This window comes from Simochromis diagramma, unplaced genomic scaffold (assembly GCF_900408965.1).
Source record: "Simochromis diagramma unplaced genomic scaffold, fSimDia1.1 OVJJ01000690.1, whole genome shotgun sequence".
Lineage (NCBI taxonomy): Eukaryota > Metazoa > Chordata > Actinopteri > Cichliformes > Cichlidae > Simochromis > Simochromis diagramma.
The window spans coordinates 128,444-153,012 of record NW_024387483.1 but is presented as its reverse complement, the minus strand read 5'-3'; the positions used below and the strand labels follow the sequence as shown (position 1 = coordinate 153,012).

Genomic DNA, 24,569 nt, shown 5'->3' with positions numbered 1-24,569 from the left:
CATTTTTAAAGTTTCATTTTATTAGAAGCTTATTAAATGACATTAAACCTCTGCTCTGGTGCTGCCATCTACTGACATTAAAGAGCAACAACAGGGTCTCAAACTGAGTCTGCACCACTGAAAGTTTAAAATCTTCACTTTGTGAAAGTGCAACAGCCTTTTCGTATCTGATATGGAGGAAACTTCACAAATTGTCTTCTTTAAATTCTTTTTACAGGTTAGTTCACACCTGCTAATTCCAGGTGGTCTCACATCCAGATACCAACCTGGTCCAATCTATTCAATTTCTGACATCATGCAGGATGAGTGGTGCTCAGTTTTGTTTTGTTTTTTTTGTTTTTGCTCTGTCACACATGTCTTCACAAAGACGAATGCCCCAAAATATATAACCACAAATATGTGTTGACATTTTTTATTTAACTATGGTTATGAAAACTGGTGGCCACTTTAGGTACATCTCGGCAGCAATGTTCCCTCTAAGCTGCGCACATGCTGTTTTCCAGTATGTTGTTTTGTAATATTTTTTTGGCATTGTTGATTTGTTTTGACCAGCCGAGTTCAGTTGTTTTGTACAAATGCAAGTAGCGATTAAAACCGCAGAATTAATGATTACCCGTGCTGGAAATGCTAGCGCTTGATGCATTGAGCAGGGTGAGTAGACGATGTGTGAAGTGTCTGAGATGTCAGAGGTGGGGCAGCAGTGGGGGTGGGTGAGTCTGCAGCCGGTGTTGAAGACTGCCTCCTGGAAGAATCAAACCTGTTAAAGAAATGATTCAGTCCCTCACATCTCCCATGAGCAGTGAGTTCTGATCTCTGTGGCCTGAGATGGTTCTGAGGCCTCTCCAGACTTTGCTAACACTCTTTTGTTGAAGCCGTTTCTCAGTCTTCTGCCTGTAGCTGCCCCGATCAGACCTCTCAGCTCTCTCTGGACTCTTTTCAGCTCCTCCTTGTCTCTGGATTTGAAGGCTCTCCTCTTTTGTTTGAGGATGGCTTTAATTTCTGGGGTAATCCAGGGTTTGGAGAAACAGCGCACAGTCCTGGTGGGTGCAGTGTTATCCACAGAGATGTTATCCAGTTATGACAGTTATGATGGAAAGGTCCAAAATCCTAATATGAAAATTCTGAAGGAAGTACAGGTTCCAATAATGGCACTTTGACACAGTTCAGTGATGTGTGTAGAAATAAAAGCTGCATATAAATAACACAGAGCTGCTTATTTTCCTCCAGTTGTTTAAACTATTTGTAGAGACAGAGAGCATCAGTCTGATCACTGGAATCTGCTCTTTGTCCCTGGATTTGGACCCAAGCAGACCCTGATGGACTCAAAAACACAGAAACTACAACATCCAAGAAGTTTTTATCATGTCTTCTTATGTTTATATTTCTTTTGATTATCTTAATTGTACAGCACCTTGGTCAAAACACCTTGTTTTAAATGTGCCATTTAAACAACTTTGACTTTGACTTTTTGCTGCACTGAGATTGGAATCAAATCACTTAATCAGTTCATGAACAGAAACAACAGGTAAGACAAGAAACGAAACTGTACTGAGCAACATGTACTGACACTCACTGCTGAGCCAGTTTGTCCAGAATACTGACAAAGACACAAACAGGCATCTTTGCCACCCACACACTTCTGCTGAACACACAGCTTTGACTTTTGAAAGCCATATCAACTAAAACCTTCACTGCTGAGCGTCTGTGAGCCCTGACAGTAAAAATCATCATTATTAATATGTGCTGACAGCAGCTGCTGGACTGTGTATGGCTGTCGTTTCCAGTTCTTTTGTTTGGATCAAACTAAGATCACTGAAAGAGCTTTCACTGTCAAACACATGAGCTAACAGCCAATAAGAAGAAGGAGGATTTGAATGTTATGGTGATGCTGCTGACACAGATTTGTCTTGTAAAACAGGTTAACAAGCAAACACAGGTGCATTTCCTCGTTGGTGGCTGTTTGATACAGAGGTCTCTTTACTTTCAGATTTTTAATTCTTTAAACTTTTTTGATTGTGAGGATAAAATTTTAAGGAGGTTCCTCTTGACCTCACAAATAACAACAACAGGGCACATGGACGTAACACAGTTTAAAAACATCTTTCACTGGATAATTTTAATTTTTCCATCCTGATGATCAGAAGAGTTTTTGAGGGTTTCAGAGATCCTTCAGAACAACAGTAAGTGTTCATGAGCTTGTAATAATTTTACCAAGTTTCTGTAATTTCACAGACAGTGTGGAGTGGGAATTTCTCTTTATATCTACCAGTGTTAGTGGAAAAAGGTTCTCATTCTTATACTACTTTCTTTTCCTTTGAATTTGAGGTATTTGTTTGTCACATGTCTGGACTTGCAGCTGCTCAAACAGGACAAACAAAGGTGGGCGTGAAAGTGTTGACACAGGTCACAGATGTCTGATATAAAACAGCTGACAGGGAAACACAGGTTAGTTTAGTCTGCAGCTGTTTGATACAGACACACCTTTACTTTGGGATTTTAAACTTTTACATTTTTTATGATTTGATTTTTTTTATTTGTCAAATATTAACATCTGAGTAACTTTTTACTTCTTTGTAACAAAACTTCAGTAGCTTCCTTTTCACCCACTGAAAAACCGATGGGACACACTGACCTCACAGTTTTTTTATCTGTCAGGAGATCATTTTATTTTTTCCACTCTGATGATCAGAAGAGTGTTTGAGTGTTTCAGAAAAACAGTAAGTGTTTAAAATGACGTCTTTCAGTTTTTTAAGTAATTTGACAGGCTGACTGAAGCCTGTGAGCGTTAGTGGATTAACCCGTTACTGTAACCACTAACTGGTTCTGCTGGTTAGATGAACGTCATGTCACGTTAGTGTAAAACATTTGATTCACTGTTGGCTGGTTTCGTCTGTGAAAACACATCGAATTAAATGAATTCAATGTGTTTCATCAGCTGAAGAACCAAAAGCTGTCAGACTTTATCTGACACAACATAAAGAAGAAAATCACGTCAATCACAAACAGGAAGTTTACTAAGTTACTCTCCCGTACTCTGATTACAGTCATGTATGTTTTCTCTGTGTCTGCTTCTTCGTCCTCACTGTAAACAGTTGTACTGAGAGACTCCTGCACTGATGTTTCATAGGAAAGACCAAACAGCCTCACTGGTTCTCCATAAAGAACAAAGATTTGCTCTCTGTGGCTCCAACACAACTTAAAGACAATCAAAGGTGGACAAAGTTCTCTGTGGTTTTATGGAGGCTACAGCTAAATGCTGCCTCCTCCATAGTACAATATACATGTTTATACAGTGACGTCATGTTGAAGTCCTTTGGCTGATGATGGTCTTTAGTATGTAGCTGATGGTTGATGATGAGATGTTTGTGTTGTTCTGTGGAGATCATTGAAGAACTGAACCTGTTAAACACTCAGACCTGCTTCAGATTTCATCGCTTTAGTTATGACACACTTATTTAAGATCGTCCTCCAGTCCAACCTACTGAACGTCACTCTAATGCGACATACACATGACACGTTGACTTTTGGATTTTAACAAGTGGCTAAAAAGTCAGATCTGTTCTCACAGTTAGAGACTTTCAGGATCATTTAAACCTTAAATTTAATCTCATGTAGTCAGGATTTAAACTCAGGTTCAGTTATTTCAATAAAACCATCCTGAGACGTTTAGAACAATCGAAGCGTCGGAGTTGAAGAACACGGAAATGTCTGCTGAGACTACATCGCTCTGCTCGACTTTGCTGTTTGTCGGCCTCTTCGTGTTTGTCTCTGCAGGTGAGATTCACTCTGTGGGACAGAGAGGAAAAGCATCAGTCTGCTTTACATGTTAACAACATTTCCTGAGGAGTTATTTTCATATTGATTCATTTTTCCGTGTTTGTGAAGGAGACACGAAGCTGGGTGGGGTCTGTGTGGACCTAACATGTCGGTGTGATCAGATCTCACAGAGACAAAGAAGTGTAACGTGTGTTTTTAACATCCACGTAGATACGAAAAATGTCAGTATTATTAACATTTATTTCCAAATAACATTTTAATTTAACATAATACATACACAGCAGTGGGGAATCTTTCATTGGATAATTTCATTTTTCCGTCCTGATGATCAGAAGAGTGTTTGAAGGTTTCAGAGATCCTTCAGAACAACAGTAAGTGTTTAAAATTACGTCTTTCAGCACTGATGTTTCATAGGAAAGTCTAAACAGCCTCACTGGTTCTCCATAAAGAACATAGATTTGCTCACCCAGCTTCGTGTGACAGAGACACGAGGCTTTGTGAAGTCTGTGTGGATGTGGATGTCGGTGTGATCAGATCTCACAGAGACAAGGGAGTGTAATGTGTGTCAGTGTGATGTGTTGTAGTTTCAGGAGTCAGTATACATGTCACGATCCTGGGTCTGTTGACCCAGCGTTTTGAGTTTTAGTTTATGTAAGCCCTTCAGGTTCCTAAGTTCATTTGTTATCATGCCTAGGTGTTTCTAGTTCTTATTATTTCCCCCTCGTGTTTCCAACTATGTTAAGTCTCCCCTGCTCTTCATGCGTTTCATGTCTGTCTTACATTGTCAAGTTCGGGTTGTCATGTCTACGTCTCATTATGTTTCCTGTTTTATTGTGAAGAGGTCTGGTGTTTCTGTGTTCATCGTGTTCAGTTTTACTCGCCCACTCATTATGTTCATGTGTGTCAGCTGGTTCCCCATGTGTTGCCACTTCCCTCATTATCCTCCTGTGTCTATTTAGTCCGTGTGCTTTCAGTCATTCGTTGTCAGGTCGTCTGCTCATCCATGTCTCATCTCCAGGTATCTCTGTCAGTTCACTATGGTTAAGGTTTTTCATGTTTTGTTTTAGTTCACCCAGTTTAGGTTATTTAGTTTTCACCGATGCCCTATTATTTTGTATGAATTTATTTTATTTTCAGTTGCAAATGGGACAGACACGACAGGGGGAAAGAATGAAAGAAAGAGGGGGAGAGAAAGAAAGAAAACCAAAGGGGAGAAGAGACGGTGAGAAGGGGGGGAAGAGAGAAAAAACAAACAAACAAAAAAAACCAAAAAAAACCCAGAAAAACCTCCTGGGTCACCTGTATGGAGAAAAAAAAAACAGAGGAGACAGCAAACAACAAAGAGCAACATAATAATAGAAAAAAAAAAGCACCATCACAATAAACTAGCTAGCCATAGATATCAATAGTTACTAAATAATAAACGATATTGTGCAACACTCAAGATAGACAGCGCACAGTGTGCTTTGAGGCAGCAGCCAAGAAAGCTGTAGTCCGCGTCTGTGAATACCCGTGTGTACACCTGTGTGCATACCTGTGTGGATCAGCATGCTTGCATTCCAAAGGTTTCTCCATGTAACGATCTGCTAGGGAGTGTGGGGAGCCACAGCCCTGTCCTCTATGGTATCAAGCAGGTATGGAGGAGATCAAAACTCCAGACATCCAGAGGCCCCCAGAACACAAGAGACCAAGGAAGACCAACAGAGGGGCAGCCGCGCCACTGTCCCAGAAAGAGCTGAGGAGAGTCCCAGATGAGGGCTCATTCAGCAGCCGCGGAGCAGAAGCCAGTCAATTTGTCTTAACTTCAATGTTTATTTCCTCTGAGCCATTGTGTCTGTTAGGCCCCGCCCTGCACGACTGTTCAAGTGTTTTTTTTAATAGGAAGTTATGACTTGGTGCTATGTAAATAAAACTGAATTAAACTGAAGTATGTGTGAGCTCAATGATCTCTTTCCCTGTAGCTCCTCACTCCAATTGGCTGCTTTAGAAGTGAACAGCTGAACTTTGACCTTTAACCTTTCTGCTCTGTGTTGTTTCCTCTTTCAGACCAGAAAAACATCACAGCTGAGTCTGGACAGAAGAATGACGTCAACTTTCCATTTTGTTTCCTCTGTTTCAGACATAAACACCACAGCTGGACAGGACGTCACTCTGCCATGTCGAGCGCCAAACAACAACATCAGAGCTGTAGAGTGGAGCAGAGCTGACCTGAAGGAAGAACAACATGTCCTTTTGTACCGAGATGATCAGTTTGTTCATGAAGGGCAGCATCGATCTTTTAAGAACCGGGTGGATCTGCAGGACAGACAGATGAAGGATGGAGACGTGTCTTTGATTCTGAACAATGTGACGACTGCTGATAGTGGAACATACAAGTGTCATGTCTTCATGAGTGGAACAAACAATGAGCCCATCAGCAACATCACACTGAGTGTTGTTGATCCTCCAGGTGAGTGAGTAGAGTTGAGTGTGTGTGTGATCAGAGGTGAAGCTGCTTCCTGGTTGTTGATGTTTGTTTCTAAAGATGTTGTTGATGAGACTTTGTAGAAAGCAGCTGGTCTGAGTGATGTGATCAGAGTGCAGTAGATAATGTCTGACAGCAGTTTGAAGAGGAAATGGATTCTGTTCTGTTCTTCACTCATCACCTACCTGACAGCTGACACCTCACACCTGTTTCTCACCTGCAGGTCAGACAGGAGGAGACACAGAGGATGGATCTGTTGGACTGAAAGTTGGTCTGTCAGTTGCTTTTATTCTTGTTGTTGTTGTTGTTGTTGTTGTTGTTGTTTTTGTTGTTGTGATCTACAGCCGATATAAACAACAGAGTCAGGATTCACATTGTCCTAATGTAGAACCAAAGACTGAAATGTCTGAGTGCTTTCTGAACTCTTAATCTTCTGCTGCTGAACACAAAGACAAATGATCTGAAAACAGACCCCAACACTTCAGAAGGATCCACAATTTCACTCTGACATTTGACAATGAACCGTTTCATCGTCATCCTCTTCAGAAAACAGCATAACTGCTAGATAATGTTTGACAGGAGGATCTGTTGGACTGATTGTTGGTCTGTTAGTTCCTGTTGTGCTTCTTATTGTTGCTGTTTTGATCTACCAAAAATGCAAGAAGGTTCCAAAGCATGTAGATGAACTCTTGAGTCTTGTTATGTTTTTCTAAATTCAGTGTCACTGAAATGAAGAAGAATGATTTTAAGACAAAGAAACGAATGATTCTGAACTTCAATCAGACATCAAACATCAACGTCTAGATTTTGTTTTGATTTGAAATGTCTGATTTCTGTCCTGCTGTCCTGTTACATCAACTGATGATTTTACTACAGTATTAGAATCGGTGACTGTATTTATTTTAACTTTCAGGTTAGCCTCATATTTCAGTGTAGAGGTTAAATTCACAAAAAAGATTTTTCCATTTCTGCCTCAACCATGTGTTGAACTTCCAGGATGTCATATTATAAAAAAAAGACATATTAGAAAATCTATGAATAACATTTTTTTTTCTCAGTGAACTCATTTCAAACAAAAAATATCACTGACGTCAGCAGAAAATCACTTTTTAATAATTTGTTTGTTTCCACTCATTATTCATCAGTGCAGTGTCTTGTATGTTACAGTATCAGCATCAGTGAATGTGTTTTATCTTCAGGTTCAGCTGTTTGTGGATCAAACTTGTTCTGTGAGGTGTGAACAACACAAATTAATCCTCATGCAGAGATCAGCTGTTACAGAAAATCAACAGTCTGCCTGACAGTGTTCATTATCGATCAATCAGCAACATGTGACTGAATGTTAAGATGGACAGTGTTATGAAACGGAACAGAGAAATTATTTCCACGTAGCTGCAGAGTCAGACGTTTCCTCTCTGACCTGTGAAACTTTTCCTTTCATGAAGGAAACTCTTGAGTCTGTTACTGCAGTTTTAGCATTTCAAGCCCAAGGTTCCACATTATTGATTAATTTATTTTCTTTTTGCTGTGACTTTGTTTGTTCATTGCTAATAAAGTCTTGAAAACATTAGTAGTTCTTTTTTTAATTTTTTTCTTTAATTCAGTCTTTACTCATTTATTTTCTGTGGCTGCAAAAAAAAAAACTCTCTAACCAGTTCATGCAAATTTTATCTGAGCTGAAATCAAATCAGTCCAAATCACTGAGCAGATATGAAGAACAGGTGGAACTGAAAAAAAACACTCAAATTAAACCTGATCGCAAACCTGCTCTCTTAGTATCTCTGCATCTCTTCTCAAGTCAGTAAAGTGTTCTTTTAGTGATGGCATGAAGTTTGCTTTGATGTGTGTTGTAAAATCTTAGGGTTGATATTGTTACAGCATCACCTTGATCACAAACTACGCCTCCAACTAAAGCACAACATAAAATTCAATGAAAAAGTAAGACGGGTAAAATAGAGACAAACGATCTTTATAACATACAAAACATGCTTTGAGGTAGAAGTGAGAACTTTGCAGATACTTTTAAGAACATTTGAACTTCCACTGACTTAAATTGGCCTCTCCTGCTTTAACATGCTCATACATCAACATGGGCATCAACATCTCCCTCAGGTGCACCAGCAGAACCAACATGCAGCACAAATGTTTGTACATGAAAATTTCCACAATAAATGACCTAATGACAAAAAGAAATATGCATAGTGCAAAGCAAAATACATTCACTAAAAGTATGGCAGTAAAACTCCTCCACATGTTTACATTTTAGCTTTCATTCTGCTTCTAGCAATTGTGTACTGGCCTGTCAAACACTGGTTTCTATCTATCTATCCTTATCCAAGGTTGAATCACTGAGGAAAAGCTGAACCTTTATAATTCTTCCATTTGTGCTTGGATATACCTCTGTTACTCTTGCTAGTTTCTACTTGTTCCTTGGAGAATTGTCCTCTTGAAGAATAACAATGTCATTCACCTTTGCACTCCTTTTATCTTTTTGCCAGATTTGTCTCTGTTGAAGATTGAGAAGATTCTTCCACCTTGTCCAGAATTCAGTTGCTAAAAAATTCACTTGGCCCCTTCTCCTTCTTAGGTACAGGTCCATGCTCACAAATTCACCAGGAGGAAGTAGAATAACACTGGACTTCATCATGAGAATATGATTTGGTGTATACACTCATGTATACACTCATATTCAAATTTAGAGCATCCTATAGGATGCTCTAAATTTGGATCATTTAGGTTCTCTACTGTTAATGGCTGGCTATTTACTATAGCTATAAATTCATAAAAAATGTTCTGAGTGAGGAACTGAAGTCTCTTAGAAGTGTGATCTAGAATAGCAGTTAAAACACTTACAATAGTCCTAATTTGCCTCTCCCAAACACCTCCCATGTGGCTTGAAGAGTGGTTGTTCAGAACAAACTCAAATCCACATTGTTTCAACCTTTCTTTGTCAAAATCCTTTAGTGCATTAAAAAACTCTCCCGTAGCACCAACAAAATTAGTACCTTGGTCCACATTAACGACATATAAAATATGCGTACTGCAAAACAAAATACATTAACTAAAAGTATGGCAGTAAAGGATGAGTACAATTACTCTATTTCTCAAGTACTACAAACCATAAATCTGAGTTCAGCTGAGCTTGAACTCTAATCTCTTGATGATGATGTCATCATTAGTGGTAAGGTCTTTAAGTACTGGAGCACAACAATAATGTGCATGTGTATGAATCACATGGTAGTAACACACACTTTTAGATAATACACAGTATTTGTGTGACGACAAAACAGCATCAATATCATTGTGATGAGTTTTGGTCTATTTAACTTTGATCTTTTTCTTTAAAAAAAACAAGAACAATATCTTGGTCTCTGATCTCTAGACTACATAGTCCAGAGACTTTTTTCTTATAGTATTGTCATGAACAAGCATACAAGAAACCTCCATTCACATGTACAAATGAATGTATCAGTATCAACAGTTAAAGAAAATAAAGCTATGTTATTAAGAGATATGCTGAGCATGTTATTTATTCAGTTATTATAACAAACTGTAAAAGAATTAATGATCTCATTGTATTCATGTAGTATTTAAAGTCAAGCATCGCCCTCTAGTGGCCATAAACAATCCTTGCGGGAGGATTAATGTAACGTTGCAGTTATTAAGCGTAGTTTCATTGTTATAAAACACTTGTTTCTTCTGGATGTTTTTAGCTTTTAATGATAAACTCATCATCTCTTCGTGTTGTGTGTTTGTGTGTCAGATCTAAGTCAGTGTTTTAATTCAAATTATTTTTAAAAAATACACTTCAGGTTTTTCACTGGTGAACAGTATATTTAAAGAATTGTATTCACTTCTATCTTCAGACAAGAAAGTCAGTCTCCCACTCAATGTGTTTGAACCAATAGAAAGCTGGTGCTCAGAGGAAGAGGGCGGGCTTTACTTGGTGTCAGTGAGAGAAATGAAAAGAAGCTCAAATGAGTGAGAAGGACGATGAAGGAAACATCTGTGCTGTGTCTGCTCTGTAAGTAGAATCTCTGTGTTTGTTTGAATTCTTGTACTTTGACTGTCTGCTCTCCTGATAACTGATGATGGAGGAGAAGACATGAAAAACAAATCAGGCTGAATTCAAGTTCAAACACCACGAGGACCAACTGCAGGTCTGAACTGACTCTTTATCTTTGCTCAGGAGTCGAGGAAACACAGCAGGCAGTGAAAAGATCAAATCATTCACTCATTATATCAACACAGCTGCACAGTGGACACATGACTTTACTGTGTTATTTAAGCGTAGTTGATAATTTATATACTCACATTAAGGTCAGTACACATAAAGAGCTGCTTTTAAGACACAAACTGGTATAACAGCACAAAATGGCATTGATTCTTCTGAATAACAAAGATAAAAAAAGATTTAAAACGATATGTAATTTATTAGTACAGCTGTCACAGATGTGCAGTGGTTAGTGTCTGTGTAGATTTCCTCTCACAGTCCAAAGACATGTTCTAAAGTGGCTGCAGGTGTGAATGTTAGTCTGTCTCTTTTTGTCTGTAATGGACTGATGACCTGTACTCATCTTACAACAGCTGTGATAGAGTCTAAAGTGGATAAGCAGTTAGCAGAATGGATACATGGTTCCGAGATTAATTGTATTATTATTATTATTAGTATTATTATTATTATTATTATTATTATTATTAATTTATTTATTTATTTATTTTAAGTTTTACACATTTTTCCAGTATTTTATTTTCCAGAGAGTTTGTGTGTTTGTCAGCTGTTTGTGTGGAGTTGTTCTTTATGTTCACCTCAAATCAACCTGAGTTTCATTTCTCTTTAGTTCTGATCTCACTGCTGAGCTGCACAACAAACCAAGGTCAGTAACCTTCCTCTGTCATCTCATCTGTAATCCTGTTCTATTTATCACTTAATATATTAATGTAAATTAAAACACTAAAGTGACAAGATTTACCAACATCTAACCACTAACACCTGCTACACTTTGCCTTCACCAGTTGCCTGACGCCCTGTTGCACTTTCAAATCTGAAACTTTTCGCTGTTTCTACAATTTCTGACTATATTCAAAATTTGAAGTAATCCACTCGTCAGTTTGACCTTCTTGTTGTTTCTTGGTTAAAGTTTACTTACCCTCTGTTCACCATAATAACCGCTATTATTATATTATATTATTCAGTTCTCCCTTACCTCTCAAATAAGCTTTTATACATCCTGTACTTAAGAAACTGCATATAAAAACATCCATCCATTGGCTTCCTTATCCTTTCCAGGGTCACAGGGAGCGCTGGGGCCTATCCCAGCTGTCATAGGACAAGAGGTGGGGTACACCCTGGACAGGTCACCAATCTGTCACAGAGCTAACACATAGAGACACAGACAACCATCTGCACTCACATTCATTCCCGCATTCACACCTATGGGCAATTTAGATTTTTCAATTAATCTACCTAACCCAATTTGCATCAATCTACACCATGTCTTTGGTCAGTTATTCTCATTCTATATTCAACCATTTGTTACTGATTTGCTTTCTCTAAACATTGCACCTCGGTGGCTTTCAAACCCCAAAACATGCTGCGCCAAAATTGGTCCACCCCAAGGATCGGATTCCCCGACACAAACAGAGTAACATACGCTGTTAAGTGCCAGGAGGATTGCCAGGATTTATACATCGGAGAAAATAAACAACCTCTGGTGAAGCAACACAGAAGAGCTACCTCGTCAGGCCAGGACTCTGCAGTCTGCCCCTTAGGCCCCGTCCTCTGAATCGAGGAAGGGGGCCTAAGGGGGACATCTGTCACCATCTTGCAATGCTGTGATTGCAGTCATTCCCCAACTCTCTGTCAATGGTACTCATGGCCATTGATCAGTTGTCTTTGATCAGTGGTTGTTGATCAATGGTCATGAGAATTTGCATCAAGCTACACCAAATTCCTTTAGAAAACATACAAAAAAGAGTTAACAGAATACAAGCACTGAGACCCCCACTCTGCATCCACTGGCCATTCGCCTCTTCTTGTCTTACATTTGCAGATAAACATGTAAACATAAACACATCTACTGCAAACCTACTTCTAAATAATGACAATTATGAGCTTTTATTAAAGGCACAAGCATCAGCATCAGCAACCCCCAACTGTAGCTTCCTGACTTTTTTATGACAGCAGACCCCCAGTGTCCATAAATTCCTTTCTCTCTACACAATTACACACATTCTCAGACCTACAGCTAAGCCCAACTGAAACACAGACAAATCCTTCCCTATTCCTCTGATGTACTACTGGACCTTCTCATTTAAACAAATTTAACACATTATATTGTAATAATTGTTTTCTTGTACTCACATGAGACACCTGTTGGAAGTGAACCAGATATTAATTTGCACTAAGTGGCAGGACTGCTTTCTCATCGTTAATGTTATTATCAATTTTAGCTGGTTTCATGACCATCTATGCCTTTTTCCACCTGCTTTCTCCCTGGGTCATTTCTCATTATTACACACAATTTATGGATGTTTATCGTTAAATGTCTTTGCATGTGTGGATTGGATGGGTTGTTACCTACATCTGGTGTCAGTAGCAACTATAGAAATATATTTACTGAAGAAATTGTTGTACTTATTTTTACTTATTTTACCTGTTGGTAATCCTCTGTTATTAATGATTTCATGTATTGCAAACCATATTTTTGTTTATTTTTATTGAATTGGTGTTTTCAGAATGGATCTCAGAAATAAAACTGATGAGACAACTGATTAAGCAAAACATGTTAACACTTGTGTCAGATTTCATAAAATAAACAGATCATCAGTTTTTCATGTTTAACCCTCACAGCTCGTCTGACTGTGAGTCCCAGCAGCTCTCAGTTCTTTAAAGGAGACTTTGTGTCTCTGAGCTGTGAGGAGGACGACAGCTCTGCTGGATGGACTCTGAGGAGAAACACAAGCAAAGGAAACACCACTCAGTGTGGAGATGGGTGGGGAAAACCGGTTGGTTCTTCCTGTAACATTACTGTGTTCCCATTGGACAGTGGAGTTTACTGGTGTGAGTCCAATCAGAGTACCATCAGTAACATGGTTAACCTGACAGTCACTGGTAAGCTGAGTGTGTGGAGTTAGTGTTGATGAAGCTGTGTGTAAATGGATGAAATGCTGTAGTTTGTCTCTGTGTTGAGGTGGATCAGTGATCCTGCAGAGTCCTGTCCTCCCTGTGATGGAGGGAGATGACGTCACTCTGCTCTGTAAAACAGAGACCACTCCCTCCAACCTCCCAGCTGCTTTCTATAAAGATGGCTCCCTCATCAGGAAGCAGCCTACAGGTCACATGACCATCCAGCATGTTTCCAGGTCTGATGAAGGCCTCTACAAGTGTGACATCAGCGCTCATGGAGAGTCTCCATCCAGCTGGATCACTGTCACAGGTGACACACTCACCTGTCTGTGTTTCTGCAGCTTTCAACATTCACAATGTGACGACAACTTAATGACTGTGTTTGCTTTATTTTAGGGGAACACACCACCACACCTCCACCTACATCCACCTCCATCACTCTTCCTCCATCACTTTCTCCTGCTGTTCTCTCTGTGTTGTCATTTGTTGGATCAGTGTGTGTTGTGGCTCTACTGGTGTTACTGGTTCTGCTGGTGAGACGATGTGTTCCCGGGAAACCTGAAGGTGAGACTCAGACTTGTTGATTTATAGTATAATTAAAATTAAATTAAATTAAAATTATAAAGTATAATTTTTCATGTCTGAGTTTGTTTATTAGAACAAAGTTCATATTCATCATGATCACAGCAACAACTTTCCTAGAATTAATCTCTGTTTTAGATATTTAATTTGTATTATTGTTAAATTTGGTTCATTTTAATCAGATCAAGATGTTGGAGAAGATGATGTCATCACTGACATCATGTGCAGTGTCATCAACGTATCAACTTGTCAGCAACAGCCAATCAGACAAAGTGAAGGTAGTTCGGTGTTTTCATAATATTTTTCATTATGTGAGGATATCTCTAAATATATCCTCACATAATGTACCTTTGAAAAGATTTAAAATATCATAATATTAGTTTCTCCCTCTTCTCCTGCTTGAGCGGCGTGGGAATAATGAGGAAAATAGCAATGAACCAATGACCAAACACTAAAATGGCACCTTGGAAACTGGGAGCTCAAAAGGTTTTAAAATGAAACAGAAAACCCGACAACGCCACCCTGGGAATTTCATCAAGAGAATATCCAGTTATAAACTTCAGACAGAGTCGTGGTTCCGTGTAAAAATAAACAATTTATTGACAACTATTTAATTAATTTTATTATTTTATTTTGGTATATTTATCAGATCAAGATGCTGGAGAAGTTCTGATGATCACTGTCATCAACATATCATCATATCAAACTTTCAGCAACAGCCAGTCAGACAAAGTGATTGGTTGTCACTTGTAGGGCTGGAAACGCAACCAGCGAGTGACTCCTGGAGAGTGGGATGGAGGGAAAAGGTGTGAGTCACTGAAAATGAGGCGGAACAGGTGTTACTTGGAAGTTACAGATGCCAGTCCAAGGTGTACAGGGAGGCAGGCAGGTGAGCATGAGTGGGAAACTGAGCTGACCAGCAATTGAACCCAGGCAGGTTATGGCAGCGACTCAGCAACAACCAGAGGTCTCCAGCGAGCAGAAGCACAAAGGTCAAATACACAAAAAACTATGACAAGAAGTAATAACTGTGGCGGCCTAGACTGACAAAGGGTTGCAGATGATCTGACGAAGTTTGATTGTGAGCGCTGGTCTTAAGAAGCCGGCAGTTCAGATTATACTCAGGTGCAGCCTGTCAGTGCCCAGTGGGGACGGGGGTTACCATTGACGGTCCGCCCAGTGGAGGAATGCCAGCACTGTGAAAAAACCCAGCCCTCACCTGGACCATGACTAGACTGACTTTAGTATGAATGTAGAATCATATTTAGATCATCATTGATGATATGATGGGTTATGAGGACATTATGGAGCATGTGATCAGAAGTGTAAAAATGTAGATTAGTATTACAGTCAAAAAACAAAGTCGTGATTTGATTTAATTAAAACCTGAAATCACATATTTCAGTTCATACTTTTATTATTAATTCATTTGTCTTAACTAAAATGTGCAAACTAATGTGTCTTTCCTTCTGTACTTACTGAGTGTTGTTCACTGTGAGCTGGACTGTGTGTTTGTGGTCTGTGGTTAACTGAAGCTAACAGCTCTGCAGTCGTCCAGCATCCTGTTTCTGATAGAAAGAAAACACTTCAGCTGCAGGTGTTTCAACACAGAGCTGCTCATTTTTTTAAAAACAGGAAGGAACATGGAGACATCATCTGGAAAAGCATTTCTCTAAACTCTCCACACAGACCATCATCTCATTTAAAGTGAATCTTAATGATATTCAGAACTCTGTTCCAGTATCATTCACCGTTTTCCTCTATATTTATCCTTTGACTTTCCTTATACTTATGTGACTTCAACATTTTAAAACGAGTCTATCTCAGTATCTATTCTTCATTTATGACTTCTAGAACGTTAATAATTTGTTAGTTTCTGTGACATGATGACCACATGATTCTAGTTTAACTGTAGTCTGAAGCTGGTGACACCTCTCACCACAGTCTGGACTGGTTTGGCCAATCATGTGTTTATGCCGTGGGAGGGTGTTTACTTTGTGCTCTGTGGTAAAGAAAGTCAGTCTGCACTGAAAGCAGGTGGCAGCTTTGTGGTCGTCCACTTTTCTTTTCCACAGAAACACCCCCACTTCTCTATTGTCAAAGCTGTTTCACAGTCGAGGTGTTAAGAACACTGAAACACTGCTACAGTTACAATAAAGATTATCACTTGATCACAGATAATAATTTAATTGTGAATTGTACTGAATTAAACAAGTGCAGTTTATGTACCTGCAGTAATTTAATGTGTTTTATTCTCAGAGTATGATTCAGCTGTGATCTACTCAGCAGTGAAAACTGAAGATGTCAATTATGGACAAACAACCATCAGAACAAGGAGGCCCAGGTACAGCTGCTCTTTATCTTTGACTGTGGACAGAGTCAAGCTAGCTGCTCACCCTGTTTCCAGCCATCAAGCTAACCTAAGCTAACAAAAGTCCATCACAGCTCTTTACTAGATAAAAACTTACTTCACACTGGTAAACCTTTAACTGGGAGCATGTGTGAACCAGAGACGTGGAGATAGGAAAGGTTGATTGAACTAAAAAGCTTGTAATCACTGTAATCACAACCTTTCAGTAAGCCGCTGCTGCTGGGTGCTTTTTGCCACTTTTACTTCTTTATTGTTTAAACAGACATAACATTTTGCCCTCATACCTGTTTCTACATTAGTTATCAAGACTAATTTAACATGGTTAATATTGATTATCGTAGATGACAAGGTCAAAAAACTTTTCCAGTAACACACATTAATAAATGCCTTCCTGTGTAAATGTAGTCCGTCAAAAAGACAACCGCCCCCTACTGTCTAAATGTTTATTGAACAAAAGATGCTGTTATATTGTAACTGTGACACGTTCACTGTCCTCGTTCTTTCACTTTGCTGTATATAAAGAGAACAGAGAGGCTCTGCTTTGTGCTTATATTCTCCTCCTGTGTGTTTGTGTGTGCAGAGTTTCTACCAGAGCCAAATGTCATCGACTCCTCACTGAAGTCGTCCACCAGTCCAACCACTGGGATCCAGCTGCTGCTCTCTAACTGGTCCACACAGCAGCTCAGACCTGACACATTCACTGTAAACACACTGGTTTATATTCTGTTTGTTCTCCTCATGAAGGAAACCTCACACAACCACTGAGGGCAGAAAGTTCAAATGGAGAATTATTATTATTTTCTATTATTAAAAAAAAAAGCTGGAAAATGTAAAACCTAAAAAATTTCTCCAAAGACATTTTTTTTTCTATTTTTTTAAAAAAAAAAATCTTTACCAAGACTTTCAGAGTAAAACAGATTAAAAAGCAGCTGTACACAGGTATCTTAGTTACTGTGTATGTCTGCTGTTCTCTATGGAGTTATAAGGAACATCTACATAAAGATGATGATGATGATGATGGTGACATCTGTCTCAAAACAAGTCTGAGCGAATCTGGAGACACAGACGATCATTTTCAGAAAGTTAATAAGTAAAGAAAGTTTAAAAAAAAAACTTCAGAAAAGTAGACCTGAAAGTCACCTGCTTATCAAACATTACAGACTTTGTCATAGTTATCATATTTAAATTTATGGACAGGACTAAATGCCTACACACCACCCTCAGCTACGTGGACAAGAAGCAAGGTAACTATGTGAGACTTGACTACAGTTCAGCTTTTAACACAATAGTGCCCAGCAGACTGTTCACAAAGCTGAGGGATCTGGGACTCAACAGCCGTCTGTGTGCATGGGTGTTGGACTTCCTCACTGGCAGAACTCAGGTGGTGAGGGTGGGCAGGTGCCTCTCCAGCAGCATCATCATCAACACAGGAGCACCTCAGGGATGTGTCCTCTCGCCACTGCTCTACTCCCTCTACACTTCAGACTGTGTGGCCACCCATGGCTCCAACACCATTGTTAAGCTTGCTGACGACACAGTGGCGTTAGGCGCCATCTCCAACAACGATGAGGCGGCCTACATGGATGAAGTGAAGAAAATGGCATCGTGGTGCCAGGACAATCACTTCCAGCTGAACGTCGGCAAGACCAAAGAGCTGGTGGTGGACTTCAGAAGGAGTCAGCACAGAGACTACAAGCCCATTATCATCAATGGAGCTCCAGTGGAGAGGGTGCAGTCCTTCAAGTATCTTGGTGTCCACATCTCCTCAGACCTGACATGGGCTGCCCACATTCAGATACAGTCCAGAAAGGCTAGGCAGCGCCTGTATCACCTACGACAACTGAGGAAGTTCAGAGTGTCTCCAGTGATCTTCAGGACTTTCTATACAGGCGCTGTGGAGAGCATCCTCACACAGAACATCACGTCCTGGTATGGAAACAGCTGTGTTAAGGACCAAAAAGCTCTTCAGAGAGTGATACGTACAGCAGAACGATGCTGCAGGACTGCTCTCCCCTCCCTACAGGACATTTACATCGGGAGATGCTGGACTAGAGCAACTCAGATATTGAAGGACCCGTCTCATCTCAGCAATAAACTGTTCCAGCTCGTGCAACAATCAGGCAGAAGGTTCTGCACCATTACCACATTCTCATATCATCCTGATCCTTCCAGCTTCACTACAGCACATTGACTTTAACACCCACACAATGTACACAAGCTGTACATTTCAGGATTGTTTTATTTTATCTTTATTTATATAACTCAGCCACTTGCTGCACATAAAGTCCTCTTTGTATATACTCATTCTCTGTATATAAAGTTCTGACTCTTTTGTGCACAGTCGAAGAACATATCAGGTCACATTTCACTGCATGTTATATCTGTATAACCATGCACGTGACAAAGAGTCTTGAATCTTGAATAAAATAAAGCTCAGCAACAGCTTCACTGAGCTTCTTCTGCATCTACAGAATGGTTCATAAATCATCAAATAAAACACTGGGCATGCTCAGTGTTTCTGAAATTGAGATCTCCAATGAGTTTTTACAAACCACTGTGGAAACTCATGAGACTTTGTGTATTGATGGATATTGTTTGTATTTGGAGGTGTTCTGTCAGCAGTCAGTGCTGACAGGGAATGTTTACACCAGACATATCACAGTTTGATGGATAACAGGTGTGATGTCACTTGAAAGGAGATCATACTTTAGGATGATATTTTTATTTAAGTTATTACATTCTTATCCAACTGCCCTGTGATTAAACCGTACTCTGGTGCTGCCATCTACTGACATTAAAGTGCAGCAACAGGCTGTCTGCACCACTGATATGGAGCAAACTTCACAATAACAGATATAAACTTGCGGCTGCCTGCTTAACCACCACAATATGTGGTCATATTTTTCATTTAGTTAATGCAATATAGACTCACTGCCCACTTTATTAAGAACTCCTTGCTAGTATCAAGTTGAAATCCCATTTTTCCTTGAGAACTGCTTCATTTCTTCATGGCATGGATTCAAAAATATGCTGAAAACATTTCTCATTGGTCCAAATTGATATAATACCCAAAGTTGCTACAGATTTCCAGAACATCCCAAAGATGCTCTGTTGGATTGAGATCTGGTGACTGTGGACGTCGTCTGAGTGCCGTGAACTCATGTTAAAGAAAGCAGTTTGAAATAAGTGGCGTGTTATCCTCCTGGAAGCAGCCATGAGCAGATGGCTACACTGTGGTCTGAAAGGGATGTACATTGCAGACACAACTTTAGTTACTTATTGAAACTCACAAAATCATTTTGTTGTTTTTAAAAGAGTTTAATGGCAATACAAAGTCAATCTCAGCAGATAGTGCACTTACAAAAACTGTGAAACACTGAAATAAATAAGAGTATATTAGTGTCACTCAGCTCTTTATTTTTTGTCCTTTCAGCAAATTTCTATATACGTGACTTTCAACCTGTTTCTTGTTAAACACAGACCACCAGAGTCCAGTAATGTATTGCTGACAGGGCACTAACCCTGAAATCCTTTTTTTTAAGACAGTGCAATAATAAAGCTGAACTTTGTTAGCTTCTTTTTTTGCTGCTGGGTGCTCTCAGAGACAAACAGCCTACAGATGTAGCTGTTCTGAGCTCCGTGAGCTGTAAAAAGTACTGCCAGCAGAATAAAATCAAACAAGAACAGTTTATTCTCTGCATCACAAACTACATGTTCAGCATAAGTTACTAAGATGACCTCCTGTAGAGAGACACTGAAAACTCTGTGTCCACATATCTGTGTGAAATCTGAGATCTCAGTCAGCGCCTTCTCTTTCTGTTATTTAACCTGAGGCGGTTTAAAACAGAAGTTTTGTTTTCAGCACACCTGGCAGCTACAGAAGGAGCAGCACCTCACCCACATAACATGTAAAGACTTTAAGAAAATGACTTTTTTTTTTTTGCTGATGCTTCGGGGTACTGTTCATACAACACGAACGTGTTGGAAAATCAGTGTTGTGTGATGTGTGAACCATCTGAATGAGGTTTTCTGTTTCCATGTCTGCACATCAGAGCATGATTTATATCACATCAGTTAAATCCTTTGTTCTTGCTCTCTGTAGTCATAAACGACCAGCTTAACAAATTAAAACATAAATGTGTTTTACAACATTTATAACAGCTGTTGTGCTTATAAACTTTGACAGTTTATGGGATTTATTCTTAATATTTATCTTTATTTAACATTTATTGGTAAAATAATATTTTTTGTAAAATTGTCTGAAATCTGCAAGAAAAAAAAAAACATGGATTACTTTGATTCCAGCTTCAGATTTATTTACAACAACAATCATATCAACAGGAACTTTATTTACAGTAGAAACATTTGAAGCACAAACTCTTTGTTTGGGAAAAGTTCCTTTACAGATAAATACAAAGACTTGTAGCTCAGCATGATTGTTGGTCAGACGTTGAGGAGTTAAAGACAAAACTTCTAATTTGGATCATTTTTATACAACTTTAAAAAATAATCATTAATTATTGGAAATGTAAAAAATAAAATGTGAAAATGTTTGCTGGACTGTTTGTCTGTTTTTTGCACCAAAGAAAACAATTTGAAGAAATCTGTGAAAATTGTCTTTTGGCACTTGCTGGTGTTACATTTCAGTCTGCTCGTTTGTCTTACATGATTGAAAAAAAGAAAGAAAAAAAAAAAACAACAAAAAAATAAGAACAGTCAATATTTTCTTTAAGCACAAAAATCTACATGGGATAAATACATGTTTATTCTAAGTGCACAAAGATCCTTTATATCCGTTACGCCCCAGCTCTGCCAGGCGACTGGGGAGGTAACATATATGAGCCCAAAGACTGGGTCAACTTAAAAAAAAAAAAAAAACAACCAAACAAAACAACACACAAGATTTACTACTACAACTGAAAACTGTTAGTGAAACGACTCACTAGGCAATGAGGAAATTTAAATAAACAAAAGAAACAACTCTCATATATTCAAATAACACAAGAACACTCTCTCAAAAACCGAGGCCAGAGGCAGGAGGGACAGCCTACACAGTCTGCTCAAATCAAAGAGTCCCCCACGAGTGAAGAGTCCTCAGCCTTTTGTATTCCTAGGTAAACGCAGGCAGCCGCGTCATTGGTTCGCTGCATTCGAGGATCCCGCCAGTGGCGTGTGTGGACTGGCACATGCCGATCTGCATGCAGTTGGGCGGGCATAGGTCCCTGGCCAGACCAATCACCTGTGAGTCCTGGCACACTTGAATTTCCATACAGGAAGGCGGGCTGTAGATCAGGTGGCCGCTAACCAGAAGGTCAGTGGTTCGATCCCAGGCTGCTCCAGTCTGCATGCCAAATATCCTTGGGCAAGATAAATTCAAATTTTATTCAAATTCAAATTTTATTTGTCACGTACACAGTCATACACAGTACGATATGCAGTGAAATGCTTGGACAACTGCTCGTGACCCAAAGAAAACAAAAAAAGGAAAGGCTATGAATAAGATAGGAAATAAATATGAAAAATTAAAAAGAAAAATTAAAAAGGGTAAATTTAACTAGGAAGGAATAAAATATAAATTAAGGTTAAAAATGAAATAACTGTACAACACAAATTAGAATGAAGGGTAAATTTAACTGGGAAGAATAAGATAAAATATATAAATTAAAGTTGAAAATAAAATAACTGTACAACAAAATACACAATACACAATATAGAACTATATAAGAATGTATGAAGAAATCTAAATATAAATATATATACACAATAACAGCAGCTGTACAAGTATTACCGGAAATGAAGAATATAGTGACCAGTGTTGTGCAAAAACAAAGTCCAGAAAGTCCAGTGTGTGTGTAAGAACCATATGTGTGGGTCAGTACTGTGTGGTGGTGTGATTGAGAGACCGTATCGCCTGCGGGAAGAAGCTCCTCCTCAGTCTCTCTGTGTTGGTCTTCAGGGAGCGGAATCGCTTTCCTGACCTCAACAGAGAGAACAGTCTGTTGTTGGGATGGCTGAGGTCCTTCACGATCTTCCTGGCCTTGGTCCAGCACCGCCTGCTGTAGATTGAGTGCAGGTCAGGGAGCTCGGAACGGATGGTGCGCTCAGCTGACCGCACAACCCTCTGTAGAGCTCGTCTGTCCTGCATGGTGCTGTTCCCGAACCAGGTTAAGATGTTTCCCGCCAGGATGCTCTCTATGGTGCACGAGTAAAAGTTCCTGAGCACCTTGGAGGGCAGTTGGAAGTCTCTCAAGCGTCTGAGGTGGTAGAGACGCTGTCGGGCCTTTTTCACCACGGTGTTGATGTGACAGGACCATGACAGGTCCCGCGTGATGTGAACTCCGAGGTATTTGAAGCTGTCCACTCTCTCCACTGGGCACTCGTTGATGACAGGGGTCTGGTAGTTCCTCTCCTGCTTAGTGCTGAAGTCCACTATCAGCTCCTTTGTCTTACTGACGTTTAGAAGGAGGTTGTTCCTCTGGCACCAGTTCTCCAGATTCCTAATCTCCTTCAGGTAGGCCGTCTCGTTGTTATCAGAGATCAGGCCCACCACGACGGTGTCGTCAGCAAACTTGATGATGGTGGTGGAGCTGGTAGTGGCCACACAGTCATATGTGTACAAAGAGTACAGCAGGGGGCTCAGAACACACCCCTGGGGTGCTCCAGTGCTGAGAGTGGTGGAGGCTGAGACATGTCCGCCCATCCTTACTGCCTGTGGTCTGCCAGTTAGGAAGTTGGAGATCCACTGACACATAGATGAGCTGAGTCCCAGATGCTCCAGCTTGGTGGTGAGTGTGGAGGGAATTATGGTGTTAAATGCAGAGCTGTAGTCTATGAAGAGCATTTTAACATAATTCCCCCTTCTAGTGTCCAAGTGAGTGAGTGATGTGTGGAGGAGATGAGAGATGGCATCGTCTGTGGAACGATTTGGACGGTAAGCGAACTGTAGTGGGTCCAGTGTGTCTGGTAGTGAAGAAATGATGAAGTCTCTGACCAGGCGTTCAAAGCACTTCATCACTACTGAGGTGAGGGCTACAGGGCGATAGTCATTGAGAGAAGCAGGGTGGGGTTTCTTCGGGACAGGAACAATGATGGACTCTTTGAAGCATGTGGGGATCACCGACTGAGATAAAGAGATGTTGAATATCTCAGTGAACACAGGAGCTAGCTGGTATGCGCAGTCTCTGAGGATACGACCTGGGATGCCGTCTGGTCCTGCTGCTTTCCTGGTGTTCACTCTCTTGAAGGCTCTCCTTACTTCATGCTCGGAGATGACGAGCACGTTTCCGGTGCTGGCAGTATCTTCCTGTCTGCAGCCGTTAACGCCGCTAACACTAGCATCGTTGGAGTCCTTAGCTGCAGCCTCGAAGCGAGCATAGAAAGTGTTCAGCTCGTCTGCCAGAGTCACGGCCGCGTTCGTCATACCGGTTGTTGGTGCTTTATAGTCCGTTATTGTCCTTAGTCCCCGCCACAGGCTCCTAGAGTCACTCTGTTGGAGTTGTGACTCTAGTTTCCTCCCGTAGCGCTGCTTCGCCTCTTTCACCGCCCTCCGCACGTTATATGACGCGGCTTTGTACGGGTCCATGTCCCCCGTCATGAGTCCCGTGTTGTAGGCAGCGGTGCGGGATCTCAGAGCGTCGCGGATGGTTTTATCCACCCACGGCTTCTGGTTGGGAAACGTTGTGATAGTCTTTGTCTCCACGGTATCATCCGCTAGTTTCCCGATGAATCCCACAACCGCTTCCGTAAACACGTTGACGTCATCGTCGGAGCTGTTCCTGAACATGTCCCAGTCTGCGTCATCGAGTGCGTCCTGTAACGCGGCCACCGATTGGTCCGTCCAGCGCGCGACCTTCCTCTGAACCGGAACTTCCTGTTTCAGCCTTTGTTTGTATTTTGGCATGAGGAAAATGGCGGCGTGATCAGATTTGCCAAACGGGGGGCGGGATTGTGCCTTGTAGCCGTCCTTGACCGTAGTGTAGCAGTGGTCCAGTGTCCTTTCACCTCTGGTGGGGCAGGTGATGTGTTGATAAAAGTTCGGCGCTGCGCGTTTGAGGTTGGCGCTATTAAAGTCCCCCGTCACAATAAGCGCAGCGTCCCGGTGTTGTGTCTGGTGCTGTGTGAGTGCCTCATGCAGCTCGCATAAGGCGGTGACCGTGTCCGCTTGTGGTGGAATATAAACGGCACTTACAATGACCGATGTAAATTCCCGAGGTAGATAAAAAGGACGACACATGATGGACAGTAGT

General features: G+C 40.4%; 1 protein-coding gene across 2 annotated transcripts; it reads left to right on the top strand.

The window, feature by feature from the left end:
- The first annotated feature begins 1,836 nt into the window (after positions 1-1,836).
- On the top strand, positions 1,837-6,931 carry LOC120724480 (hepatitis A virus cellular receptor 2-like). Of its 2 annotated transcripts, XM_040016676.1 has the most exons (5): positions 1,837-2,180; positions 2,326-3,774; positions 5,824-5,861; positions 5,923-6,226; positions 6,465-6,931. In XM_040016676.1, exons 2-5 carry the CDS (start codon positions 3,705-3,707, stop codon positions 6,668-6,670), a joined length of 618 nt encoding a protein of 205 aa, XP_039872610.1. In that variant the 5' UTR covers positions 1,837-2,180; positions 2,326-3,704; the 3' UTR covers positions 6,671-6,931. The 2 variants fall into 2 exon arrangements, with proteins under 2 accessions (XP_039872610.1, XP_039872612.1); XM_040016678.1 differs by lacking the exons at positions 1,837-2,180; positions 5,824-5,861 and having other exon boundaries at positions 2,201-3,774; positions 5,897-6,226.
- The last annotated feature ends 17,638 nt before the right edge of the window (positions 6,932-24,569 follow it).